The 27,209-nt window shown below is 41.0% G+C and overlaps 2 protein-coding genes across 3 annotated transcripts in view; one reads left to right on the forward strand and one right to left on the reverse strand.

Annotated features, from left to right (window-relative positions):
* The window catches only part of cngb3.1 (cyclic nucleotide gated channel subunit beta 3, tandem duplicate 1), a gene marked incomplete at both ends in the record, with an annotated part of 33,145 nt that extends 23,846 nt beyond the window's left edge, over window positions 1–9,299 (forward strand). The window contains 7 exons of the mRNA XM_084152140.1: window positions 17–176; window positions 431–528; window positions 664–747; window positions 5,218–5,336; window positions 5,749–5,901; window positions 6,067–6,217; window positions 9,267–9,299. Coding sequence (XP_084008266.1) covers window positions 17–176; window positions 431–528; window positions 664–747; window positions 5,218–5,336; window positions 5,749–5,901; window positions 6,067–6,217; window positions 9,267–9,299 — 798 coding nt within the window. The remainder of the gene's footprint in view (window positions 1–16; window positions 177–430; window positions 529–663; window positions 748–5,217; window positions 5,337–5,748; window positions 5,902–6,066; window positions 6,218–9,266) is intronic.
* A 607-nt stretch (window positions 9,300–9,906) lies between these two features.
* The window catches only part of cpne3 (copine III), a 32,708-nt gene continuing 15,405 nt past the window's right edge, over window positions 9,907–27,209 (reverse strand). The window contains exons 7-16 of one of the 2 annotated variants that reach the window (XM_084152221.1): window positions 26,673–26,762; window positions 23,546–23,644; window positions 23,319–23,465; window positions 22,964–23,097; window positions 22,478–22,532; window positions 14,259–14,310; window positions 14,029–14,162; window positions 13,401–13,637; window positions 12,832–13,001; window positions 9,907–12,447 (exon numbers count right to left, since the gene is read on the reverse strand). In XM_084152221.1, coding sequence (XP_084008347.1) covers window positions 12,864–13,001; window positions 13,401–13,637; window positions 14,029–14,162; window positions 14,259–14,310; window positions 22,478–22,532; window positions 22,964–23,097; window positions 23,319–23,465; window positions 23,546–23,644; window positions 26,673–26,762 — 1,086 coding nt within the window. In that variant the 3' untranslated portion in view covers window positions 9,907–12,447; window positions 12,832–12,863. The remainder of the gene's footprint in view (window positions 12,448–12,831; window positions 13,002–13,400; window positions 13,638–14,028; window positions 14,163–14,258; window positions 14,311–22,477; window positions 22,533–22,963; window positions 23,098–23,318; window positions 23,466–23,545; window positions 23,645–26,672; window positions 26,763–27,209) is intronic. The other variant, XM_084152220.1, reaches the window with a different exon arrangement.

The raw sequence follows: 27,209 nt of genomic DNA on the forward strand, positions 1-27,209 counted from the left end.
TGTTCTTCTGGTAAAGATGAGAGATGTTATCGGGGCTGCCACGCAGGGCCAGACATATTTCCGGGCCTCCATGGATGGCTGTGTGGAATACATGAACACCTTCGACATCCCCGACTTGGTGCAGAACAGAGTACGCACCTGGTACAACTACACCTGGGACGCCCAGGGCATGCTGGGTAAGCAATAAATAAGTGGTGAATAAATTAATCTTGACTCCATGCTGCCATAATCCTGCTGTAAATAATGTTAATGTCATTTTATGGCAAATCGGCAATTAACATGGTGTACATTTGCTCTGTAGTAATGTCTTGAAACAATTTTCCCCCCACAATTTTTCTTCCTCTTACTTCCCTCTCTATCTCCCCCTCTTTCCCCTCCCCCCTCTCCCCCTCTTTCCCCTCCCCCCTCCCCCCTCTCCTTTCCTCTCCAGACGAGTCTGTACTGCTGGAGCAGATGCCTCTTGTAATGAGAACAGCCATTGGTGTGGACGTAAACTTTGCCACCTTCGATAAAATTGCTCTTTTTCAGGTAAATATAGGTTGAAATTAACATGATGTCATTATGACTCCTTGTGCTAACAGGCAACTAACAGCACACCTGCATCACCCTCTGAATGTTGCCTAAATGTTATCTGACTGTTTTCTCTATGTCTTTGTCCCCTAGGGCTGTGATAAGCAGATGTTGGTGGACATGTTGCTGAGGCTCAAGTCTATTATATATCTACCTGGAGACTTTGTGGTGAAGAAAGTGAGTGTATGGGACGGTCACTGTTGCATAATATAGTCAATATGTAATTTCTTTATATACACTTGGATCACAGGAGGTTGGTGGCACCTTAATTGGGGAGGATGGGCTCGTGGTAATGGCTGGAGCGGAATAGGTGGAATGGTATCAAATACATCAAACACATGGTTTCCTTGTGTTTGATGTCATTCCATTCGCTCCGTTGCAGCCATTATTATGAGCCGTCCTCCCTCAGCAGCCTCCACTGACTTTAGTCTTTTTCAAAACAATACAGCAAAAACAGTAAAAAGCAACAGAAACAATGAAACTAAAGAATAAATAAAAGCAAACAGAAGTTGCCATCCAATAGGTACAGAATAATATATAAAGTAAGTATACAGAGTTGTGATGTTGTATTGTTAACAAGATTAGTTAATCAAGTCTTCCTGGTTTGTGAATGATATCCATTTGTCCCAGTTACTTTCGAATACAGGTTTTTGGAGTCTTAAAGCATATGTCAAGCTTTCCATATTAAATATTTATTGGATTATACTTTTCCATTCTTAAAATGTTGGGGCTTCTATTTTATACCAGTTTCTGGTAATGGCTTTTCTACTTTTAGCTGGTATCTGTCACTGCCCATCACATTCTCTGGAACATTACCAAGGTACATTACAGTTCTAGGGACTTCATATCCTAGGACATCTTTTAACACCGAACATACATTATCCCAAAACATTGACATCTTCTGACATTCCCCAAAAACATGGGTGTGGGTGGCATCTACATGGTCACACAGCCGCCAGCATGGCTGTTGTATACCTAGCTGTTGACCTTTGATTCTAGGAGTGATAAAAAAAATGGGTCATATTTTTCCAATAAAACTCTCCATGTTCTTGAGTTTGTAGAAGTATGTTGAGTACTGCATATATTGTCCCAGTCTTCCTCTGAGATGTCTATATTCAGTTCCTTTTCCCATTTTGCTTTAATATAAAGAGTTGAGTCTTTTCTAGAGGCTATCTGGCCATGACAGAGTAAAGAGATCGTCTTGGACATTGCCTGATTATATGCATTTCGAATCACATGGTTAGTCATATTTGGTTAGTCATATTTGGTTTGGTATTGAAGAATACATTTATCTATTTTTCAAAATAGTCCCTTAACTGTAAGTATCTGAAGAAATCTTGGTTTTCCATGCCATATTTCTCCTTTAAATTCTGAAAACCTAAGAGTTCTCCATCCTCTACAATGGTACAAAGTGCTGTCATGCCTCTCTCAGTCCATTCCTTATTTTTTTAATCATAGATACCTGGTTTAAATTTTGGATTAAACGCAAACCATTTCAACATTCTGATTTCCTTTTTCAGCTTGTGTTGTTTCACCATCCGAAACCAGAGGTCTAGTGGAAATGATGATATAGGGTTAAGTATTCCTGTTAATGTCCCAAATGTGTCTTTATCCCCAGCTACAGTTGAAGTCGGAAGTTTACATACACTTTAGCCAAATACATTTAAACTCAGTTTTTCACAATTTCTGACATTTAATCCTAGTAAAAATTCCCTGTCTTAGGTCAGTTATTTTAAGAATGTGAAATGTCAGAATAATAGGAGAGAGAATGATTTATTTCAGCTTTTATTTCTTTCATCACATTCCCAGTGGGTCAGAAGTTTACATACACTCAATTAGTATTTGGTAGCATTGCCTTTAAATTGTTTAACTTGCGTCTAACGTTTCGGGTAGCCTTCCACAAGCTTCCCACAATAAGTTGGGTGAATTTTGGCCCATTCCTCCTGACAGAGCAGGTGTAACTGAGTCAGGTTTGTAGGCCTCTTTGCTCGCACACGCTTTTTCAGTTCTGCCCACAAATGTTCTATAGGATTGAGGTCAGGGCTTTGTGATGGCCACTCCAATACCTTGACTTTGTTGTCCTTAAGCCATTTTGCCACAACTTTGGAAGTATGCTTGGGCTCATTGTCCATTTGGAAGGCCCATTTGTGACCAAGCTTTAACTTCCTGACTGATGTCTTGAGATGTTGCTTCAATATATCCAAAATTTTCCTCCTCATGATGCTATCTATTTTGTGATGTGCACCAGTCCCTCCTGCAGCAAAGCACCCCCACAGCATGATGCTGCCACCCCCATGCTTCACGGTTGGGATGGTGTTCTTCGGCTTGCAACTACCCCCTTTTTCCTCCAAACATAACGATGGTCATTATGGCCAAACAGTTCTATTTTTGTTTCATCAGACCAGAGGACATGTCTCCAAAAAGTACGATCTTTGTCCCAATGTGCAGTTGCAAACCGTAGTCTGGCTTTTTGATGGCGGTTTTGGAGCAGTGGCTTCTTCCTTGCTGAGCGGCCTTTCAGGTCATGTCGATATAGGACTCGTTTTACTGTGGATATAGATACTTTTGTACCTGTTTCCTCCAGCATCTTCACAAGGTCCATTGCTGTTGTTCTGGGATTGATTTGCACTTTTCGCACCAAAGTACGTTCATCTCTAGGAGACAGAACGCGTCTCCTTCCTGAGCGGTATGACGGCTGCGTGGTCCCATGGTGTTTATACTTTCGTACTATTGTTTGTACAGATGAACGTGGTACCTTCAGGCATTTGGAAATTGCTCCCAAGGATGAACCAGACTACAATTTATTTTCTGAGGTCTTGGCTGACTTCTTTTGATTTTCCCATGATGTCAAGCAAAGAGGCACTGAGTTTGAAGGTAGGCCTTGAAATACATCAACAGGTACACATCCAATTGACTCAAATTATGTCAATTAGCCTATCAGAAGCTTCTAAAGCCATGACATTTTCTGGAATTTTCCAAGCTGTTTAAAGGCAGTCAACTTCTGACCCACTGGAATTGTGATACAGTGAATTTTAAGTGAAATAATCTGTCTGTAAACAATTGTTGGAAAAATTACTTGTGTCATGCACAAAGTAGATGTCCTAACCGACTTGCCAAAACTATAGTTTGTTAACAAGAAATTTGAGGAGTGGTTGAAAAACGAGTTTTAATGACTCCAACCTAAGTGTATGTAAACTTCCGACTTCAACTGTACATACTGGATTGGGCGACCTTGAACGGCAGCCTCAATATCTTTCCATATAGCACTGTATTGCGAGTCACACCAACACACTGTTGGCCTAAATTGTGCAGCTAAGTAATATTCCCTAAGATTAGGTAGTGCCATCCCCCTTTGTCTTTAGGGAGCTGAAGAGTCGAATATCTAAATCCTTGGTTTCCTCCAAATGAACCGTGATATTAACTTGTCCCACAGATTGAATTGTTTCAGGGGTACCGCAACTGGTAGAGACTGGAATAGGTAAACCAATCTGGGGAGAATATTCATTTAACTGTCTCTATTATAGAGCTGAAATCTAAAAGGAGAAGGGACCATCTTTCTACTGTATATGTTTATGAATATTTAGGATAATTGGTTTATAATTAGTTATATATACTGAGTGTAGAAAATATTATGAACACCTACTCCTTCCATTACAGACTGACCAGTTGAACGCTATGATGCCTTATTGATGTCACTTGTTAAATCCATTTCAATCAGTGTAGATGAAGGGGAGGAAGGATTTTTAAGGTGGTGGGGGGGGGGTAAATGTTTTGTACACTGTGTATAGCTTTGAAATATCCTTTGTTCAGGTTTACCCCTAGATATGTAACCTTTTTGGAATTCCAGTTGAAACCAATGGGGTAGAATTAAAGGGTAAAATAAGTTTGTATCCTGAATAATAACCATATTCTTCCAGAATGTTCATTCGTTTTGAGAAGCAAGTGTTGGGGTCAGTCATGTAAACTAGCACATCATCAGCATACAAGGCAATTTTATGCTCTTTTCCTCTGATGCTAATACCTTGTAATTCATAATTTGGCTTTATCGCTTGGGCAAGGGGCTCAATATACAAGGCAAATAACTCAGGTGAGGCGCAACATCCCTGACGTGTGCCGCGTTGTAAAATTACTTTCACTTTAATGATAAATGTTTTAAAACATTGGATTGCGTCCTTTTTAAAGCCAAATCGCTTTAAAACATATGTCAAATTAACGCTAGCGAATGCCTTTTCTGCATCTAAACGGACTAATAGTGCTTCTGAATTGTTTTCCTTAATCTGATTGATGATATGTAGAGATCTTCTGATGTTATCTTGGGTTTGACGTCCTCTAATAAACCCAGTTTAGTCCAACTCAATTAGATCCGGCATAAAGCTTTCAAGGCCCTTGGTAATAATCGAGGTGTATAGTTTATAGTCATAATTCAAAATCGAGATTGGCCTATAATTACTGATATGTTCTTTGTCTTTACCCTCTTTTGGTATGACAGTTATGATGCTTTCTTCCATGAGGGAGGGGCTTCACCCTTTTAAGGTCCAATGAAATGAGGATAAAAGTCTATGTAATTTCAGAACATCCTCAACACCACCCTGTGTTTTTAAACTACATTTTCCAATCTCTGTTCTGTTTGATCGTTGTCTTCTATAGGGTGACATTGGTAAAGAGATGTACATCATAAAGGGTGGAGAGGTGCAGGTGGTTGGTGGACCAGATAACTCCATTGTGTTTGTGACGCTAAAGGCCGGCTGTGTGTTTGGAGAAATCAGGTATTATCATTATATCATTACACTACAATATTCCAATGTAATAATATTAAACTCCAGTAGAAGAGATTCCCACTGGGCAAAATCTGGTTGAATCAAAGTTGTTTCCACATCATTTCAACCCCCCAAATCTATGTGATTGACTTTGAATCAACGTGGAAAACTGATTAGATTTGAAAAGTCAATGTAAGGGAATTTCATATTTTTGTCACCCAACTTTTAACTTAAATCCAATGACATTATATATGTTTTCTTCATCGAATTCACATTAGTTGACAACTCAAACAAATGTAAATCAAAACCAGATGTAGAACTGATGTCTGTGCCCAGAGGGTTACTATTACAGATTAACTTCTAAGTGTGAGTGTTGGTCGAGGATCTTCAATCAGAGTTCTGAGTCGGTGCTCTTCCTCAGTCTGCTACAGTCTGCCAAAGACGGCGGGAACAGAAGGACGGCTAACGTAAAAGCTCACGGCTTCGTCAACCTTTTTGTCCTGGATAAGAAAGACCTGGTTGACATCTTGGTCCACTACCCAAATTCCCAGAGAGTGCTGGCCAAGAAAGGAAGGTAAGCTCTTTGTGTGAGCTAGCTAAGGTATGAGACCTATACTAAGAATGTATAGTTAGACATGTCAGAATGAAATCAAGTTCTGTGTGTTTTTGATCAACCGCTCTACAAGATTGTGATCGTTGTGTGTCTCTTTGAGATCGTTGACTGTTGTGACTCTGAAAGGAAACTGATGAAGGCGAAGGGTCCAGCTGGTGCTAAGGCTGAGGTTGAAAAGAAGAAAGGACTGGCGCTGTTCGGACCCAAACCCCCCACTCCTAAATTGGCACGCGTCTTCGGAGGCTTTGGCAAAGGAGGCTTCTTGGAGAAACTGAAGGTATATTTCAGCTACAGTACCCTTTACATTATTATTACACACTCCTACATTACATAGTACGACAGAGCACCCGCATTACACATGGTAGACCTATAAAACCCACTGACAACAAGCTATATCTCTTCTACTTTTGCATATTTTTGATACCGAATGTTATCAGATCTTCAACTATAACATAATATTAGATAAAGGGAACCTGAGTGAACAAATAAACTCAACAATGACATACTTATTTCATAAACAAAGTTATGCAACACCCAATGCCCCTGTGTGAAAAAGTAATTGCCCCCTTACACTAACTAGTTGTGCCACCTTTAGCTGCAATGACTCCAACCATACGCTTCCTGCAGTTGTTGATCAGTCTGTCACGTAGTTGTGGAGGAATTCTGATCCACTCTTCCATGTAGAATTGCTTTAACTCAGCGACATGTGGGTTTTCAAGCATGAACTGCTCGTTTCAAGTCCTGCCACAACATCTCAATTGGGATTAGGTCTGGACTTTGACTAGGGCATTCCAAAACGTCAATTATTTTATTTATTTTTTGCCATTTTCATGTAGAATTGATTGTGTGTTTTGGATAATTGTCTTGCTGCATGACCCAGCTGCGCTTAATCTTCAGCTCACAGACTGATGGCCTGACATTCTCCTGTAGAATTCTCTGATACAGAGCAGAATTCATGGTTCCTTCTTTTAAGGCAAGTTGTCCAGGTCCTGAGGCAGCAAAGCATCCCCAAACCATCACACCACCACCACCATGCTTGACTGTTGGTATAAGGTTCTTACTGTGGAATGCAGTGTTTGGTTTTCACCAGGCATAATGGGCCCCATCAGTCTTTGAGCTGAAGCGCAGCTGCGTCATGCAGCAAGACAATGATCCAAAACACACAATCAAGTTTACATGAAAATGGCTAAAAACAAACATTTTAAAGTCGAAGTCCAGACCTAATCCCAATTGAGATGTTGTGGCAGGACTTGAAACGAGCAGTTCATACTTGAAACCCCACAAATGTCGCTGAGTTAAAGCTGTTCTGCATGCAACAGTGGGCCAAAACTCCTCCACAGCAATGTGATAGACTGATCAACAACTACAGGAAGCATTTGGTTGCAGTGATTGCAGCAAAAGGTGGCACAACCAGTTTTTGAGTGTAAGGGGGCAATTACTTTTTTACACAGGGGAATTGGGTGAAGCCTAACTTTGTTAATGAAATAAAATAGGTATCCAGTTTCTTGTTATTTGTAAACTCTGGTTCCCTTTAATATAAGGTTTTGGTTGAAGATCTGATAACATCCAGTGCAAAAATAGAGAAAATCAGAAAGGGGACAAATACTTTTTCACGGCACTGTAGATTCTATCTGGCTTAGGTTATAAACCTTTAGATCTCACACAGTATTTGATTTATAAGGATAAAGGCTACCTACAGTCGCGGTCAAAAGTTTTGAGAATGACACAAATATAAATTTTCACAATCTGCTGCCTCAGTTTTTATGATGTCAATTTGCATATACTCCAAATGTTATGAAGAGTGATCAGATGAATTGCGATGTCCCTCTTTGCCATGAAAATGAACTTAATCCCACAAAAACATTTCCACTGCATTTCAGCCCTGCCACAAAAGGACCAGCTGACATCATGTCACTGATTCTCTCGTTAACACAGGTGAGAGTGTTGACGAGGACAAGGCTGGAGATCACTCTGTCATGCTGATTGAGTTAGAATAACAGACTGGAAGCTTTAAAAGGAGGGTGGTGCTTGAAATCATTGTTCTTCCTCTGTTAACCATGGTTACCTGCAAGGAAACACGTGCCGTCATCATTGCTTTGCACAAAAAGGGCTTCACAGGGAAGGATATTGCTGCTAGTAAGATTGCACCTAAATCAACCATTTATCGGATCATCAAGAACTTCAAGGAGAAAGGTTCAATTGTTGTGAAGAAGGCTTCAGGGCGCCCAAGAAAGTCCAGCAAGCGCCAGGACCGTCTCCTAAAGTTGATTCAGCTGCGGGATCGGGGCACCACCAGTGCAGAGCTTGCTCAGGAATGGCAGCAGGCAGGTGTGAGTGCATCTGCACACACAGTGAGGCAAAGACTTTTGGAGGATGGCCTGGTGTCAAGAAGGGCAGCGAGGAAGCCACTTCTCTCCAGGAAAAACATCAGGGACAGACTGATATTCTGCAAAAGGTACAGGGATTGGACTGCTGAGGACTGGGGTAAAGTCATTTTCTCTGATGAATCCCCTTTCCGATTGTTTGGGGCATCCGGAAAAAAGCTTATCCGGAGAAGACAAGGTGAACGCTACCATCAGTCCTTTGTCATGCCAACAGTAAAGCATCCTGAGACCATTCATGTGTGGGGTTGCTTCTCAGCCAAGGGAGTGGGCTCGCTTCTCAGCCAAGGGAGTGGGCTCACTCACAATTTTGCCTAAGAACACAGCCATGAATAAAGAATGGTACCAACACATCTTCCGAGAGCAATTTCTTCCAACCATCCAAGAACAGTTTGGTGACGACCAATGCCTTTTCCAGCATGATGGAGCACCTTGCCTTAAGGCAAAAGTGATAACTAAGTGGCTCGGGGAACAAAACATCGACATTTTGGGTCCATGGCCAGGAAACTCCCCAGACCTTAATCCCATTGAGAACTTGTGGTCAATCCTCAAGAGGCGGGTGGACAAACAAAAACCCACAAATTCTGACAAACTCCAAGCATTGATTATGCAAGAATGGGCTGCCATCAGTCAGGATGTGGCCCAGAAGTTAATTGACAGCATGCCAGGGCGGATTGCAGAGGTCTTGAAAAAGAAGGGTCAACACTGCAAATATTGACTCTTTGCATAAACTTATTGTAATTGTCAATAAAAGCCTTTGACACTTATGGAATGCTTGTAATTATACTTCAGTATACCATAGTAACATCTGACAAAAATATCTAAAAACACTGTAGCAGCAAACTTTGTGAAGACCAATACTTGTGTCATTCTCAAAACTTTTGACCACGACTGTACAGTAGAAATATATATGACTGAGGTTAATGTTTTCTTCTTTCTTTCCAGGCTGCACAAGTGAAGGAGCAGCAGGGGAAGTAAAAGAGGAGAGGGTGAGACATCTGATCCATTACTGGGATCCGCCATCTTTGTTTATATTCCTCTACTGCACCGGGGTGTATTCATTAGTGCACACCGTAGCAAAAATGTTTAGCAGCTTATTATAATTTTGTTTATTTATTATGTTTCGATTGATCTTGGAACCCAGAAACACATTTTGAGTGCGTTGTTGACAATTGATTATGCTTTGATTAGTCAGTGAGGGGTTCTGATCTCTGTGCTGCTAGCCAATATGATGGAGAATACCGGTATGTTAAACTTTGTACACTGTAAATAGTACTTAATTTTACATAAAACTATTAAAATATTTACTACAACAGCAGTGTCTTGCTATCTTTTTCATTTCATTTTTCAGTTAAGGAGCCCAATTATAATATTTTTTACCACTAATTGGTCTTTTGACCAATCACATCAGATATTTTTTAGATCTGATTGGTCAAAAGACCAATTTATGGAAAGAAATGACCAGAATTGGGCTGCCTGTGTAAACACAGCCTTAGCATCCTATGGAATCAATATAACATAAAAAAACAAGCTGAAGAAGCAAACAGTTTTTTTCCCCATAAGAAGGATGAGACAAACATTGTGGTAGATAAGCAATAATGTTTACTTCTGATCATCATACAATATTAAGAATATGCTTGATTCCTTTGGGGGAAAAACAGCTATAAATGGCCAAGGCACACATACTTAAGCAATAAGGCCCGGGGGGTGTGGTATATAGCCAATATACCACAGCTAAGGGCTGTTCTTATGCATGACGCAACTGGTTACCAAACTAATTAGAACAATAAAAAGTACTTTTTTTGTCATACCCATGGTATACGGACGGTCTGATATACCACTGCTTTTAGCCAATCAGCATTCAGGGCTTGAACCACCCAGTTTATAAAATAATACAGGACATTGACATAACATGGAAGAGCAGAAAGAACAATTTGATTGTGTTACTTACTATAGTAATATCTATAATATATGGCCCTCCATTTTTATGAACCCATAAACTGTACACAATTATGAATGACAAAATAACTAATCCAGTTGAAGTTGTACTTCCAGTTTAGGTCATATTAAACCTGATCAATTATCAATGGGGAAGGAGAGGTTAAATCAAGTAAATTGTTTATCAATATTACCTATATAACAGAAATGTAAAACAATATATACTCTAAGCTAAAGCTGACATTTATATAATTAATATGGTCATAATTGAATTCAATTATTTGTATTTATGCTCAAATGGATTAGGAACTCTGCTAGCTAGTCCATAAAGTGGCTCTTCAAGCATAATTGGCACAAGAGGAAGAAAAACAAGAGTGCTCTATAGCAACTCAATACACAAACATCAAGTAATCATCATTATTCTGGAGTGGAACGATTAATACACTATGAATGCCATTCACTCATAAAAGCTGCATTCACAACACAATATCCAATTTGCTAAACCGTCAGTTTAAATACCATTCCTTAAAAAGAAGCATGAATTTAGCCTGTTTGAATAAACAAAATGTATATCCAAACCATTAATTTGAGGACTGGACAATTACTGTAGATATAGTGCTACTCACAGCTTGATAACTAAGAATCTATACTGAGAATTAAACTTAGTAGTATACAGGAATATATAAAAATGTGCCAAACTACAACTATAAAAAAATCTATAAATTTATAACAAAACATCTGACGAAGCAAGGTTTATACTGAAATAGGGCGGCAGGTAGCCTAGCAGTTAAGAGCGTTGGGCCAGTAACTAAGGTTACTGGTTTGAATCCCAAGCTGACTAGGTGAAAAATCTGTCGATGTGCCCTTGAGCAAGGCACTTAACCATAATTGCTCCTGTAAATTGCTCTGGATAAGAGTGTCTGCTAAAAATGACAAAAAGGCAAAAATAAAATGCCAAACAGTATAAAATAGGAGCAACTAAGAAGCATTAGGCTACTTAAAAAAAGATATAGTGCCTAGTGAGTCTACACGCCCCTTCTACAGTTGTCACATTTTGCTACCTTAAAATGACATATTTTAAAGTGATTTCATACTGATCTACACAGCCTGCTCCACATTTTGAAATTGAAAGTAAAGAAAATTGTCTAAATTAATTTTAAAAAATAAACAAAAGATGTCTTGATTGTGTATGTCTTTACACCCCAGAGTTAATACTTGGTGGAAGCACCTTTGGCGGCAATTAAAGTAGTGATGGGGCAACAATTGATACAGTTTCATGTCGCAATATTATTTTGGACAATATTATAATCGATACTTTGACAAGTATTGATTTTGGAAAAAAATATAATACCTTTTTTTTGGCCAGCTAGCGTTAAATTGGCTGTACCTGCGCCAAAACTCTTGTATTTTTCATCAAATAGCTTACTATTTAAAAAGAAGATGGAGAACAAGCTAACACTTTTCTTTCCATGACTGATCAAAAAAAAACTTTTTTTTAATGCCTTCTCTTCAGCAGACATATAGTGAGCAACATGTAGAATCGTAATCCATATCGTAGCAAAAAATACAAATGTAATCCCTTTTTAGATTTAGTTTTAAGGCAGCAAAATGTGACAACTGTGCAAGAGGATGTGTAGACTTTCACTAGGCACTGTGCATATGAGTATATGTACACATGCTGTGGGCTTGGCCTATTGACGGAGATTGGGAACAAGCCAGACTGGACCAATGTGTGGTTGGTTGCTGTAAGTACACATGCAGTGTTTTGTTTTAACTTGGAGAAGTTCCCCCTACAAAACTTCCACCCTGCTCAATTCAACCTGACGCATGCTAGTTAGTAATGGCTAGAGATTTGTTAACCGGTCATGATCCCTTTGACACAATGATAGATAGCAGAGAGTGCTTATGGTAGCTACTGAGATGAGCGACTGTCTACTCATCCTGACAGTGTACTTTGTCTTCTGTGAGGTGGGGATAGGTTGGAGTGCTGGGTACTGGGGTTGGTTGTTGGTTCCTCTCCTGGGCACTAGGAGGTGAGGGTGGGCCTGTCTGCGGTAGCTGCTGGTGTAGGGACGGAGGCAGGGGGAGCGTCAGTGTTGGGAGGACTCAGCTTGTTCATGTTGAAGTAGGTGACCACCTGACCAGGGACTTCAGCCAACACAGACTGGGCCAGAGCCTCTTTAGGAGACTGGAGAGAAAAGAGAGGATAATGGAGAAAGTTAAGAGACAATAACGAAGGAAAATGCAGAGGAAGGGATAACGCTTAAATACCAGGCTGACAATACAGGGGTGAGCAGAACAATGCATTGAATGGGACTACTTTCATTCATTCAAGTCCCTCAAGACCATGAACTTGTATTTTTATTTTCATACAAAATAAACCGTTAAGTCGATTTCTATCACAAATGACAACAATAGGACTGGGTGGGCCCTGCAAGCAGCCATGCACTACGATTATTCTAAGCTAGTTACTAGCTAGGACAGGCGTACCATGCAAGGAAGCACACAGGCAGGGGTTGGGTTGAAGAAGCCAATGGGGAGTAGCTGAAGCGTTTGGGGTATGTATCCCTACATTTCTACGAAGTACTGGGCTGAGGCTGGGACTCATAAGGCTGAGGCTGACGGGGCTGAGGGCTGGGACTCAGGGTCATGGGGAGGCTTCAGTTTGTGTATACTGAAGTAGGACACCACTTGTCCAGGCAACTCTGCCAGTACGCTTTGAGCAAGAGCTTCCCTGGGTGCCTGAAACAAGATGAGAGGGTACAGTAACAATGCTGGGTGGGAGAAGCTCTAAGGATTGGGGGGATGGTTGAAGTGATGCAGATATAAGCAATTGAGGATCTATGATGATAGGAAAGGAGATGCTTTTGATCATTTGAGGTGGTTAAACCCATGCTGGGTGGCATCCTTAGTTAAATCAGGCAGTTAGTCAGTACACAGGAGACAGATTACACCAGACTACAATCACAGACCTAGAATGAGTAGAACAGGCTTCCCATTCAAGTCAATGATGCCATAATTGCGGACATCCTTTTCTATGGTATCAACACCTCAGTCATCCTATAAACAATGTTGTAGAAACATATGGATACTATCATCGAAGCCTTTCCAGAGAGCAGAGCAGCATGACTATCTACTCACGTTCTGGAACTGTCTGAAGGGGACGAACTGGACGATGTCCCGCGCAGCCGTCTCTCCCGTTGGCGCCCTGAGCCGCCCGTCGTCACCGTCCAGGAACTCCATGGCGGTGAAGTCGGCCCCGCCCACACCGATGATGATAATGGACATGGGCAGACGGGAGGCGTTAACGATGGCAGAGCGTGTCTGGTCCAGATCCGTGATCACACCGTCCGTTATGATCAGGAGGACAAAGTATTGCTTGGAGGAGGAGGGAGGAGAAGCGGATGAGGAGTATAAATTAGGCTATTTGAGGATGGAATCCGAAGCAATCTGCCTACATGTTGTTTGAAGTACAGTAGACCAACATAGCTACCGTAGTAGGTCAAAGCTGTGTGCTGGAAAACCTTACAGTACATACAGAGCCAGTACAGTATGTAGCATAGCTACTCACAGAGGCAGTACAGTATGTAGCATAGCTACTCACAGAGCCAGTACAGTATGTAGCATAGCTACTCACAGAGGCAGTACAGTATGTAGCATAGCTACTCACAGAGGCAGTACAGTATGTAGCATAGCTACTCACAGAGGCAGTACAGTATGTAGCATAGCTACTCACAGAGGCAGTACAGTATGTAGCATAGCTACTCACAGAGGCAGTTTTCTGCTGGGTAGCCTGCAGAGCGGAGCGGGCTACATGGTTGATGATGGGAGAGAAGTTAGTGGGACCGTAGAGCTTCACCTGGGGAAGACACACTCTGTAGGCCTCCACTATACCCTCGATGCCTGTAGACGCACACACAAACTGTGAAAAACTCCCAAACCATATATATTAATTACCATGTTATAACGGTTTCCTTCAAAAACTGTCTGCACACATACCTGCACAGAATGGATTTGCAGGGTTGAAACTGAGAGGGAACTCATGAGAAACCTGTAAAACACAATACATCCAGAAAATTCAAATTAGAATTTCTGCTAGAAATAATACTTGTAGACCCAAATGGGTCCCGCTTGAAATGACGTGCAGCTTAAAGGCTCCATAAACACTACATAAATGTGTTACATCTATAACCATATGTCATGCTTTATAAAGGGTTCATAAATGTGGCATAACTGTGTGACATATCCAACTATGTCAAATGTGACATAACCCACTATGTATATATGACAAACCTATGCTTTATAAAAAGGTGGCATAAGCACCGCTTAATAAAGGCCATTTATATTTATATATATTTATATATATATATATATATATATATATATATATATATATATATATATATATATATATATATATATATATATATATATATATATATATATATATATATATATATATATATATATATATATATATATATATATATATATATATATATATATATATAAAAGTCGCTTTGGATAAGTGTCTGCTAATTTGATATATTATATTTCATTAAAACATTTCTAGGATGGCCCAACCTCTTTCCCTCTTGGGTGCATAGTCAATATTGGACCCGACCACAACTTTCCTCAAAATGCTGTGCTGCAGTATGACACGCACTCTAAAGTGCAGTCATGCACAGCATGATTTTGTTGATTAAATTTTTCCAGGTTTCAGATTTCCCCATTTTTTTCTGGTTTACCCGTTTTTTCACACTTCTTTAATAGAAAACCCACAAAATTACATGTTCTGTGTTCACAGCAATGCTTAAACCACATCAGGGGATGACTTTTGAGGTCTGGGAAAAATGTTGATTGAGTGTAGTTGCCCTTTAATTCAGTGAGCATGCCCTGCACTGTTGTTTGGTTAGCAGGTTTTCTGTAGTGCAGTAAGCCCACATATGATGTGATTCGGCCACCAATGGAATGGGCGGAGTAAAAGGCCAGCAACACTCCGTATCATTCAGAGCCCCATGAAATGACACCATATATACATTCTACAGACCCTACTGAGTATTCCCTACAATACTTTTACTGCTGCACCGAGAATAGTTCTTGCTCTAAGCCAATATGTATTACATATCCAGTGATTCGCATTGGGGGCATTTATTTGACCTTGAAACATGGGTTAAAACCCACATTTAATGCAAATGTCACTTAAATATGAACAAATATGAATCATTGTTAATGTGTAGACAATTATTATCCGGTATACAGGTAAGAATTTTTAATTTTGTCAGAAAGCCATTTGTGTCGCTAGTTATAGCCTAACGTTAGCTAGCTAGCTAACACTGAACCTAGTTGGATAGCTTTAGCTACCTGCAGATTCATGCATGGTAGTAACGTTATGAGTTGGGATTAAACAAGACACTCCACTATGCAAGTAAACATTTCACTGTACCGTTTACACCTTCTGTATCCTGTGCATGTGACAAATAAACTTTGATTTTAGTTGATATAGTGTGTGTTTACCAGAGACAGTAATGTGAAGAACAACATGACCTGCACCAAAGTCGAATTAGGATATAACGTTAGGCCAACGAGACAGTGTCCAAGTTCTAAAATTCTCCGGTAGAATGCCCTGCTTTTATTTCATCACACTCACAACCGTAAGCTATTTTCTGTAATTAGCTCGACATTAACTTGTAAATAATGATCTTGTTGTGAGTTTATTTTCTGGAACAATGAACACAAATTAGGTAAAGTTAAGACATTGTCAGCTATGATATGGTCATTATTTGAACTGGCTAGCCAGCAAACTTAATGTTAGCTAGCTAACTAATAAGCTAGAATCGAACCAAAACATTGTTTCAAAGGGTGCTTTTAGTTGCCTAGTTTGCTAGATTGACATATACTAAATTCATTTTTAAACGGATGGGTTTATTGATGTTAAAATACACTATGCTATTTTGGACCACCAGGCTGCTGATGTCATGCAGCATGTCGTTTTTGTGTTTATACTTTTTCATAACGACAATAGAATGTTCATGATGTCACTGCGACAACTGTCTACAGACATGTCGATAGACGTAGTATAAACCAGCCTTTTGTCTTGAAATCTTAAAGAGATGGGTGGGGCTGGCTTAAGAGGGTGTGAACGATGCTGAATGTGTGTAGACAAAGAAGAGCTCTCCAGTAGGTGTACCAAAACATTCAACGGCCATTTTCTCAAAAGTGGGTTTACAAGTTTATCAACTTTCAAAGCAGAATTACTTTCCCATTGTTCCTCAACTGTAGTGTATGATATACCATTTTCTAGCTCTGAGTCTCTACTTTTATCCAATGCAAAAAAACATAATTTAAAATGTTGCTACATCAGACCGAATCGAGCCAGTCGGTCACTTATAGTAAGTACAGCGTCATATGTTACAAGGCATTTATGTTATAAAATTACCAAATGGGTCTGACTTTTTCCGAAATGGCGCCGGAGAAGATGGCTGCCGTTTTACAGCCCTCTAACCAATTGTACTATTATGTGTGTTTTTCCGCGTTATTTGTAATTTATTTTGTACATAATGTTTCTGCCATCGTCTCTTATAACCAAAAAGAGCTTCTGGATATCAGGACAGCGATTACTCACCTCGTATTGGACGAATAATTTTTCTTCAACGAGGCGGCCGCGAAGGATATCCTACAGACACCCGACAAGGCCCAAATCCCCGTCATTCGCATGAGGAAGAGACGGAGATATCGTGGACGTAGGTTGGGATGCCTTGTAAGGATCCGACGGCGAGCGAGTAAACTGCCGCTCCCATCAATCCTATTAGCCAATCTTCAATCATTGGAAAATAAATTGGATGACCTAAGATTACAGTTATCCTACCAACGGGACATTAAAAACTGTAATATCTTATGTTTCACCGAGTCGTGGCTGAACGACGACATGGATAACATACAGCTAGCGGGCTATACGCTACATCGGCAGGATAGAACGGCTGACTCCGGTAAGACAAGGGGTGGCGGTCTGTGTATATTTGTAAACAACAGCTGGTGCACAAAATCAAATACTAAGGAAGTCTCAAGGTTTTACTAGCCTGAGGTAGAGTATCTTATAAGCTGTAGACCACACTATTTACCAAGAGAGTTTTCATCTATACTTTTCATAGCTGTCTATTTACCACCACAAACCAATGCTGTCATTAAGATTGCACTGAATGAGCTGTATAAGGCCATAAGTCAACAGGAAAATGCTCATCCAGAGGCAGCGCTCCTAGTGGCCGGGGACTTTAATGCAGGGAAACTTAAATCCGTTTTACCTCATTTCTACCAGCAAGTTAAATGTGCAACCAGAGGAAAAAAAAACTCTAGACCACCTTTACTCCACACACAGAGACGCATACAAAGCTCTCCCTCGCCCTCCATTTGGCAAATCTGACCATAACTCTATCCTCCTGATTCCTGCTTATAAGCAAAAACTAAAGCAGGAAGCACCAGTGATTCGGTTAATAAAAAAGTGGTCAGATGACGCAGATGCTAAGCTACAGGACTGTTTTGCTAGCACAGACTGGAACATGTACCGGGATTCTTCAGATAGCATTGAGGAGTACACCACATCAGTCACTGGCTTCATCAATAAGTGCATCGATGATGTCGTCCCCACAGTGACCGTACGTACATACCCCAACCAGAAGCCATGGATTACAGGAAACATCCGCACTGAGCTAAAGGGTAGAGCTGCCGCTTTCAAGGAGCGGGACTCTAACCCGGACGCTTATAAGAAATCCTGCTATGCCCTCTGACGAACCATCAAACAGGCAAAGAGTCAATACATGACTAAGATTGAATATTACTACACCGGCTCTGACGCTCGTGGGATGTGGCAGGGCTTGAAAACTATTACAGACTACAAAGGGAAGCACAGCCGCGAGCTTCCCAGTGACACAAGCCTACCAGATGAGCTAAACCACTTCTATGCTCGCTTCGAGGCAAGCAACACTGAAGCATGCATGAGAGCACCAGCTGTTCCGGATGACTATGTGTTCACGCTCTCCGTAGCCGATGTGAGTAAGACTTTTAAGCAGGTCAACATTCACAAGGCCGCAGGGCCAGACGGATTACCAGGACATGTACCCCGAGCACGTGCTGATCAACTTGCAAGTGTCTTCACTGACATTTTCAACATGTCCCTGACTGAGTCTGTAATACCAACATGTTTCAAGCAGACCACCATAGTCCCCGTGCCCAAGGACACTAAGATAACCTGCCTAAATGACTACCGACCCGTAGCACTGACGTCTGTAGCCATGAAGTGCTTTGAAAGGCTGGTCATGGCTCACATCAACAGCATAATCCCAGAAACCCTAGACCCACTCCAATTTGCATACCGCTCCAACAGATCCACAGATGATGCAATCTCTATTGCGCTCCACACTGCCCTTTCCCACCTGGACAAGAGGAACACCTATGTGAAAATGCTATTCATTGACTACAGCTCAGCATTCAACACCATAGTGCCCTCAAAGCTCATCACTAAGCTAAGGATCCTGGGACTAAACACCTCCCTCTGCAACTGGATCCTGGACTTCCTGACGGGCCGCCCCCAGGTGGTAAGGGTAGGTAACAACACATCTGCCACACTGATCCTCAACACGGGGGCCCCTCAGGGGTGCGTGCTCAGTCCCCTCCTGTACTCCCTGTTCACCCATGACTGCATGGCCAGGCACGACTCCAACACCATCATTAAGTTTGCCGACGACACAACAGTGGTAGGCCTGATCACCGACAATGATGAGACAGCCTATAGGGAGGAGGTCAGAGACCTGGCCGTGTGGTGCCAGGATAACAACCTCTCCCTCAACGTGACCAAGACAAAGGAGATGATTGTGGACTACAGGAAGAAAAAAAAGGACTGAGCACGCCCCCATTCTCATTGACGGGGCTGTAGTGGAACAGGTTGAGAGCTTCAAGTTCCTTGGTGTCCACATCACCAACTAACTATCATGGTCCAAACACACCAAGACAGTCGTGAAGAAGGCACGACAAAGCCTATTCCCCCTCAGGAGACTGAAATGATTTGGCATGGGTCCACAGATCCTCAAAAAATTCTACAGCTGCACCATCGAGAGCATCCTGACTGGTTGCATCACCGCCTGGTATGGCAACTGCTTGGCCTCCGACCGCAAGGAACTACAGAGGGTAGTGCGTACGGCCCAGTACATCACTGGGGCCAAGCTTCCTGCCATCCAGGACCTCTATACCAGGCGGTGTCAGAGGAAGGCCCTCAAAATTGTCAAAGACTCCAGCCACCCTAGTCATAGACTGTTCTCTCTGCTACCGCACGGCAAGCGGTACCGGAGTGCCAAGTCTAGGTCAAAAATACTTCTCAACAGCTTCTACCCCCAAGCCATAAGACTCCTGAACAGCTAATCATGGCTACCCGGACTATTTGCACTGCCCCCCCCAACCCATCTTTTTACGCTGCTGCTACTCTGTTAATTATTTATGCATAGTCACTTTAACTCTACCCACATGTATATATTACTTCAACTACCTCAACTAGCCGGTGCCCCCGCACATTGACTCTGCACCGGTACCCCCCTGTATATATAGCCTCCCTACTGTTATTTTACTTCTGCTCTTTTTTCTCAACACTTTTTTGTTGTTGTTTTATTTTACTTTTTTATTTAAAATAAATGCACTGTTGGTTAAGGGCTGTAAGTAAGCATTTCACTGTAATGTCTGCACCTGTTGTATTCGGCGCATGTGGCCAATAAAATTTGATTTGATTTAAATTAAGTACAGCGTCATGCGATAGTCTTTATGGATGTGTTATGAATGACCGAAGGCGTCTCACTTCAAACTAAATATTACGGGACACTACATAAAGTGTCAATAAATAGGTTGTTAACATTCTGCTGATTTATGAAGGTTCTCTCATGATCCACAGGTTACTGTAGGGCAAAGCTTGCGTGTGTGTGTGTGTGTGTGTGTGTGTGTCAGAACCAAGATGATTTGGCGTAGTCCACCCTGAGACTACCGCATCAGGTATTCCTCTTCTGTTCCCATGGTGGAGACCAGGGCTTGATTACAACCTGTTACAATGGTGGCAACATTTTGTGGCTGATCGTTCAGCGGGGAAGTGGGTGAATGTGTCAAAGACTTGACTGGGCCCAGCACCGCACAGTATGGCTTGTTTTTGTTGTGTGCGTGTTTGTGTACTGAGGAACATGTAACTTGGTTCCAGAAGAAAGACACTTTAAATTTCTTTAGGTTGGGGGCTTTCATCAAGGTAAGTGTTTCTTGGTGTAACGTCGTCTCCAGACTATTACACACACAGCATATATAAGCCTGGGATATCAACCATTCAAAGTTGGCTTTATAATTCTATAGGAGTGACCTTACTGAGTAAAGTATTGTCACCATCACTATTTAACGCAGTCAAAAAGTCATAATTATTGTTAATCCCTGCCTATTTCCACTATTTTTCTTAATATTTTATTTTAAACCTAACACTAACTAATGAAGGCCAAGTTTGATGCGTTGGTCCACCAGACCTTCCGGGCATTTGGGCGGAAGTGTCTGGGAACGAGATTAGGTGTAATGTGACATGACATCACTTTAGAGCGTATGCCATCCTTCAGCACAACATGTCATCCTTTATAAAGAACGTGTTTATATCATATTCGACATAGTGGGTTATGTCACATTTGACATTGATTATGTCAGTTATGCCACATTTATGAACCCTTTATAAAGCATGACATACGGTTATAGATGCTTTGTAACACATTTATGTAGTGCTTATGAAGGCATAATGGCTTTTTGAAGCCTTTATAAGCTGAACGTCATTTAAAGCAGGACTGCGATGTTCACCATCTCAGATACCCAGAACTAAAACCTTGCCTAATAGTGGTGAGAAAGTGGAGCTCCGCGGACCCTTTGTGTCCGGAAGTAATTTAGCCATTCATTGTAGTCATTGCGCTCTGTAGAATTGCTATTTTTCTTGTGTCAATTAACTTGTGACATTCCTAGATTACTCATTGCATTAATAAAACGTCTGATTTAATCAACAAATACGATAGTCAGTTTAAAAATGGTTAAGGGTACAAGATTGTGAACATATCTGGCTGTGTTGGCAAAATCACTAAATATCCCACTGAGTCAAGCGGGGAGAGGCTGCCAGTTGTCACAGTTCCAAGACCAGTCAGAAACGTCCAGCTAACCCTACGCTAATGACACCATTGGATCTCAAAACTGAACTTGGATCTGCGTTAAGTTGCAATGATATCCTTCGCCACTGTCGTTTTACGACGGATAATTCTCGAACCAGTCATGCCTGTTCAACAAAACAAATAATTTTCAGGTTTCTTTCCAGCGAATTTCTTAGTTACATGGTAGGGTTGGGCAGTATACCGTATATGCCATATACCGGGGTATTTGGAAAAAGCCACGGGATGGTTTTTCAATACCGTCAAAACAATTCCTTTGAAGTTTTTCAATACATTTGAATATTTGTAGATACTTTTTAAGTTAATAACTGCAGTCAACTTGTGCAATACGTTAGGAGATAAAGCAGATTGCGATCTTCATTTCACTGGTCACATTATGAAGCTTACCGTAGTTCCCTAGAACAGTTGAGCCAGTTACGTGTTTGTAAATATCACAACGGGAGAAAGCGGGAGCTGGCGAGTCCATAGCATTATATATATCTTGCAGCGAATATCTGTTGTGCAGCGCACATGAGGTGATGAAGTTACACTTGTATGCAATTCACTACTAAATGTTTGCCATCAGATATCGTAGAATGGCTTTCTGCCAGAAGTCAAAGAGCTCTGGATGTGATTTTTTCCCTGTGCTTCCTACAAGCGTTTTTATATCCTTCATTCTTCTCCGTGTACACGTGCTGCTCTTCCTTCAGAAAAGCATGCGTCACAACTTTGTTCATTTGCAAAATTTCTCTCATTCACTTTCGCTTGTAAATGTCCACACTCACCAAAAATGACATTCGGTAGCAACTAGCTATGCTTGTATAACTTTATGGATTTGCATGTCATTGCAATTAGTTTGTTAGTTTTCGCTCATTAGCGTTTAGCTAACAGCGCCTATGTGATTTCACTATTAGTTTGTGCTAATTTTATTAGCATTCTGATAGGGCTTTTCTTGCATTTTTATCCTGTTACATGCGTCTGTCCACGAGATATTAAGATGTTCACTATATGAAAATCCATATTTACCTGCCAGGTGGGTGGGATCTGTGCTCCAAAGCCAAAGGCAGGGAACATTTTGTCACTGCAGGGAACATTTCAGTCAGATACTTCCCCATCATTCAAAACAATGATACAACCACAATGGAAACTAAGAGGCATGGTCATATCATGACACCTTGTCTATGGAAACCACCTCAGTCTAACTAAACAGCTTACTTGCTAACTTTAAATGCATCAGCACATTCCATCTTTAAACATGAATATCCACACACACTCCTCCTAATCATTAACATTCACACATACAACTATTGCCTAAGGTTAACAGAATGCAAAGCCGGATAAATGGTAAGACCAGTATTTTTGCATCCAACAGTTCCAGGGGCAGGCAGTACAAGCAAAAACATACAGCACCATTGAATTTACATGGGGAAAATAAATAATTCAGCATATGAGTTTCCCAGTCACCGCACCATACATAATGTAGTATATAGGGAGTAGTACAGGTCAGATTACCTGTCATAGTCTTGGATCACCATGCCAACGGACCAGATGGCAGACAGGTATTCATTGACCCCCTGTGGACTGATGTAGTGGAGAGACTGGGGAGACTTGGGGTCACCGTTTGACCCTGTGAAGTCAATACCCACCTACAGAGGGAGAGGGAGACAGAGACGAGGCTTGTTGTGGTGGCAGTTCAATTCAATGAACTTTCTTCAACCCCGAGAATACATTTTAGCTGGCAGGCATAGGATACAAATTGAAATTCAATGAATAATAAAACAAACAAGTGTGACGTACAATACAGAAAACTCAGCATGAAAGGTACATTTCTGTGCTAGAGGTCATTTAGAGAGAAATCTTTACTCACAGTGAAGTTGATCTGGCAACCGCCCATGATGTAGTCCAGGAAGGTATACTCCTTCACCACCTGACACAGCTTCACACTCACCACACCAGAGTTTTTGTATCCCTTCTTCTTCTGTTGCTTTTTACTGTTGATACATTCAAACTCAGCCTGGGGAGGGTCAGAGGAGCAAGGATGAGAAGCACCACACAGACAGACACATGCAGAGTAACCCTTGCACTCCATCTCACCGGTGAGGTACGCGATGCCTCTTGCAGACGTGTCATGGTGGTTTCAAAGATTCCAATGAGGTCATGAGATCCATCATTGTCATAGTCGTAGCACTCCACCTTAGGACGAGCATAGTCTGAGTTATCAACAGGTTAGCAACAAGACACAAGATGACTCCTCAAAAGATGTGTGTAACATGAACACACAAACTGTTTCAAACCCCAAACAAACATCGTTCACATCATATTCACTAAGAATCAGACAGAGGGTGAACAAGAAGATCATGCAATGGAAAACACCAAACCAAGACAGCAAACCAAACTCAGAGCAAAGTTCACACACACTAAGTTAACTAACACTAAGTTAACTAACACTACTGCACAACAAGATGATGCCACGATGACAGAGGAAGCTTCATCATCAATTTCCGCCATGTGTCCAACAAAGACAATATGGATGTCTATGGAAGTGCTGGATCCGTGGCTATCAGTACAGGATGGATACAGCCTGCTACAGGGTAAGTGTTTCCCACCCATTCCAGTGTTCCACTACTGACAACTGGCTAGTCACTTCACCCTTCTACTGAAGACACATGAGGTTGGAGTTGGACACACACACCGTGCTGATGACTGTAACTGACCTGGGTTTAAATAAGATTTGTTTCCATATAAATACTTTGTTTGTGCTTGATTGAGCTTGTTTGTGACATTGAAACCAATGAAAGAGTCCTTAAAGTGTAGGCACAGGCAGGCTCAATCACAACCCTCAAAAAAGTACAATTTGAACCCAGGTCCGAGGGTAACTCACATGTCCTCCAGTGTGGGTATCAGTTGTTCCTTAAAAGACTGCATTAGGTGTATTTACAGCTGAAAAATCACCAATTGTCAACATCAATCAATGCCCTCTAATGCTGTACAGACTATGTACAGTAGTAGTCCACTTAGCTAATAGTAGAGAAAGATAACCATTTAAAATCTATTATAAAAACCTGAGAGTTAATGCAGTTATTTTTTCCCCGCTCTGTTTAAAACCGTTAACAAGTACGGTCACCTCCAACATTATTGGCACCCTTGATTAAGATGAGCAAAAAAGACTATATAAAATAAATACAAATACTGAGCTATATTGTATGCCCCCCAAAAAGCACCTTTGGCGGCGATTACAGCGGAGTCTTTTTGGGTAAGTCTAAGAGCTTTGCACACATGGATTGTACAATATCTGCCAATTATTCTTTTTTTATTTTTTATTATTCAAGCTCTGTCAAGTTGATTGTTGATTATTGCTAGACAGCCATTTTCAAGTCAAGCAAATTTAAGTCAAACTGCCTGTGCTTAGTTCTATTCCATTTATTTTTATCCTAAAAAACCTTCCTAGTCATTCCACGGAGGGCCGAGTGTCTGCGGGTTTTCGCTCCTCCCTTGTACTTGATTGATGAATTTAGATCACTAATTAGTAAGGAACTCCCTTCAACTGGTTGTCTAGGTCTTAATTGAAAGGAAAACCCAAAAATCAGCAGACACTAGGCCCTCAATGGAATGAGTTTGACCCCCCTGCATTAGCTAGTCTTTGCCGATGATAAGCATACCTATAACATGATGCAGCCACCACCATGCTTGTGGTTGAATCTGTGCTTGAAATTCACCACTCGATAGAGGGAACTTACAGATAATTGTATATGTGGGGTACAGAGATGGGGTAGTCATTCAAAAATCATGTTAACCACTATTACTGAACACAGAATGAGTCCATGCAACTTATTATGTGACTTAGCACATTTTTACTCCTGAACTTATTTAGGCTTGCAATAACAAAGGGGTTGAATTCTTATTTACTCGAGACATTTTAGCTGTCTAGAAACAAAATTCCACTTTGACATTATGGGGTATTGTGTTTAGATCAGTGACACAAAATCTCAATTTAATCCTTTTTAAATACAGGCTGTAACAACAAAATGTGGAAAAAGTAAAGGGGTGAGAATACTTTCTGAAGGCACTGTAAACCAAACAATGGGTAAAATATTTTTCTTTATAAAAATTGAAATATATCTCATACCTGGAACAGTGGTAAACTTGCTGGAAAAAGATGCATGTATATCTTGTCCCCAAGCTTAGTGAGGAAGATGGTTCAGGAGGTAAATGAATATCCAAGGGCCAAAGTCAGAGAATTACAGAACTTGGTCACATCTTGGGTCACCAAGTCTCCAAATGTACAATTAGACGCCACCTTCATGCCAATAGGCTCTTTGGAAGGGTTGCCAGAAAAAAATAATTTTTTGAGAGCAACCAACAAATGTAAATGCCTGGAGTTTGCTACATGGCATTGGCAGTTAGATTGGAACCAGGTGCTATGGTCAGATGAGTCAAAAATACAGGTCTTTGGCCACGCAAACCAGTGGTGGGTTTGACTTCGAAAGAAGGATGCATATGCAGATAAGAACCTCCTACCTACAGTAAAATATGGTGTTGGATCTTTGATGTTATGGTCAACGGCATCATGAACTCTACCAAGTACCAAGACATTTTAGCCAAAAACCTGGTTGCCTCTGCCAGGAGGCAGAAAATTGTCGCAAGTGGATTGTCCAGCAAGACAATGACCCCGAGCACACATAAAAATCTACATTTTGTTATGGTCATCTCAGTCTCCGGACTTGAACCCAATTGAAAACCTGTGGTTTGAATTGAAGAGGGCAGTCCATAAGCGCAGACCAAAGAATATCCAAAATCAAGAAAGATTTTATAATGGATGAATGGTTTAAGATCCCTCCCAATGTGTTCTCCAATCTCATAAAACATTACAGAAAAAGGTTCAGTGCCGTTATCCTTGCAACTATCTTTTATAGAAAGAAAAAAAACTTGTTAAACAAAATCTCTTCTCTACAATATAGCTCAGTATTTGTATTATTTATACAATATTTTTTGCTCATCTTTTTATCAAGGGTGCCAATAATTGTGGAGGTGACGTATCTTAAGGTTATTACCTGTGTTATTATCATGCAAACCACACACAATTCCAGGAAGGGTGTTACAGCAAAACATTCTCCAAATCAAATACAAAATATCTGGAATATTTCAGTGTCTGTGCAGTGAGAGAGTTGCTGATGTGTAAGGTGGTTAGTACTGGAACACGTGTGGTTGTGTGTCTGCATACCTTTATAGGTTTGTCCATGTCTGCTCCACACAGAGACTGCAGGGGGATTCTGAAGGGTTTCCATGTTGGGTTCAGGTTGTTCTTCACCACCTTATGCAGGGCACAGGGACAAATATACAGTCGTGATCAAAAGGTTTGAGAATGGCAATTTGCATATACTCCAGAATGTTATGAAGAGTGATCAGATGAATTGCAATTAATTGCAAAGTCCCTCTTTGCCATGAAAATGAACTTAATCCCCAAAAAACATTTCCACTGCATTTCAGCCCTGCCACAAAAGGACCAGCTGACATCATGTCAGTGATTCTCTCGTTAACACAGGTGAGAGTGTTGACGAGGACAAGGCTGGAGATCACTCTGTCATGCTGATTGAGTTAGAATAACAGACTGGAAGCTTTAAAAAGGAGGGTGGTGCTTGAAATCATTGTTCTTCCTCTGTTAACCATGGTTACCTGCAAGGAAACACGTGCCGTCATCATTGCTTTGCACAAAAAGGGCTTCACAGGCAAGGATATTGCTGCTAGTAAGATTGCACCT

This window comes from Coregonus lavaretus (assembly GCF_964263955.1).
Source record: "Coregonus lavaretus genome assembly, chromosome: 34".
NCBI lineage: Eukaryota > Metazoa > Chordata > Actinopteri > Salmoniformes > Salmonidae > Coregonus > Coregonus lavaretus.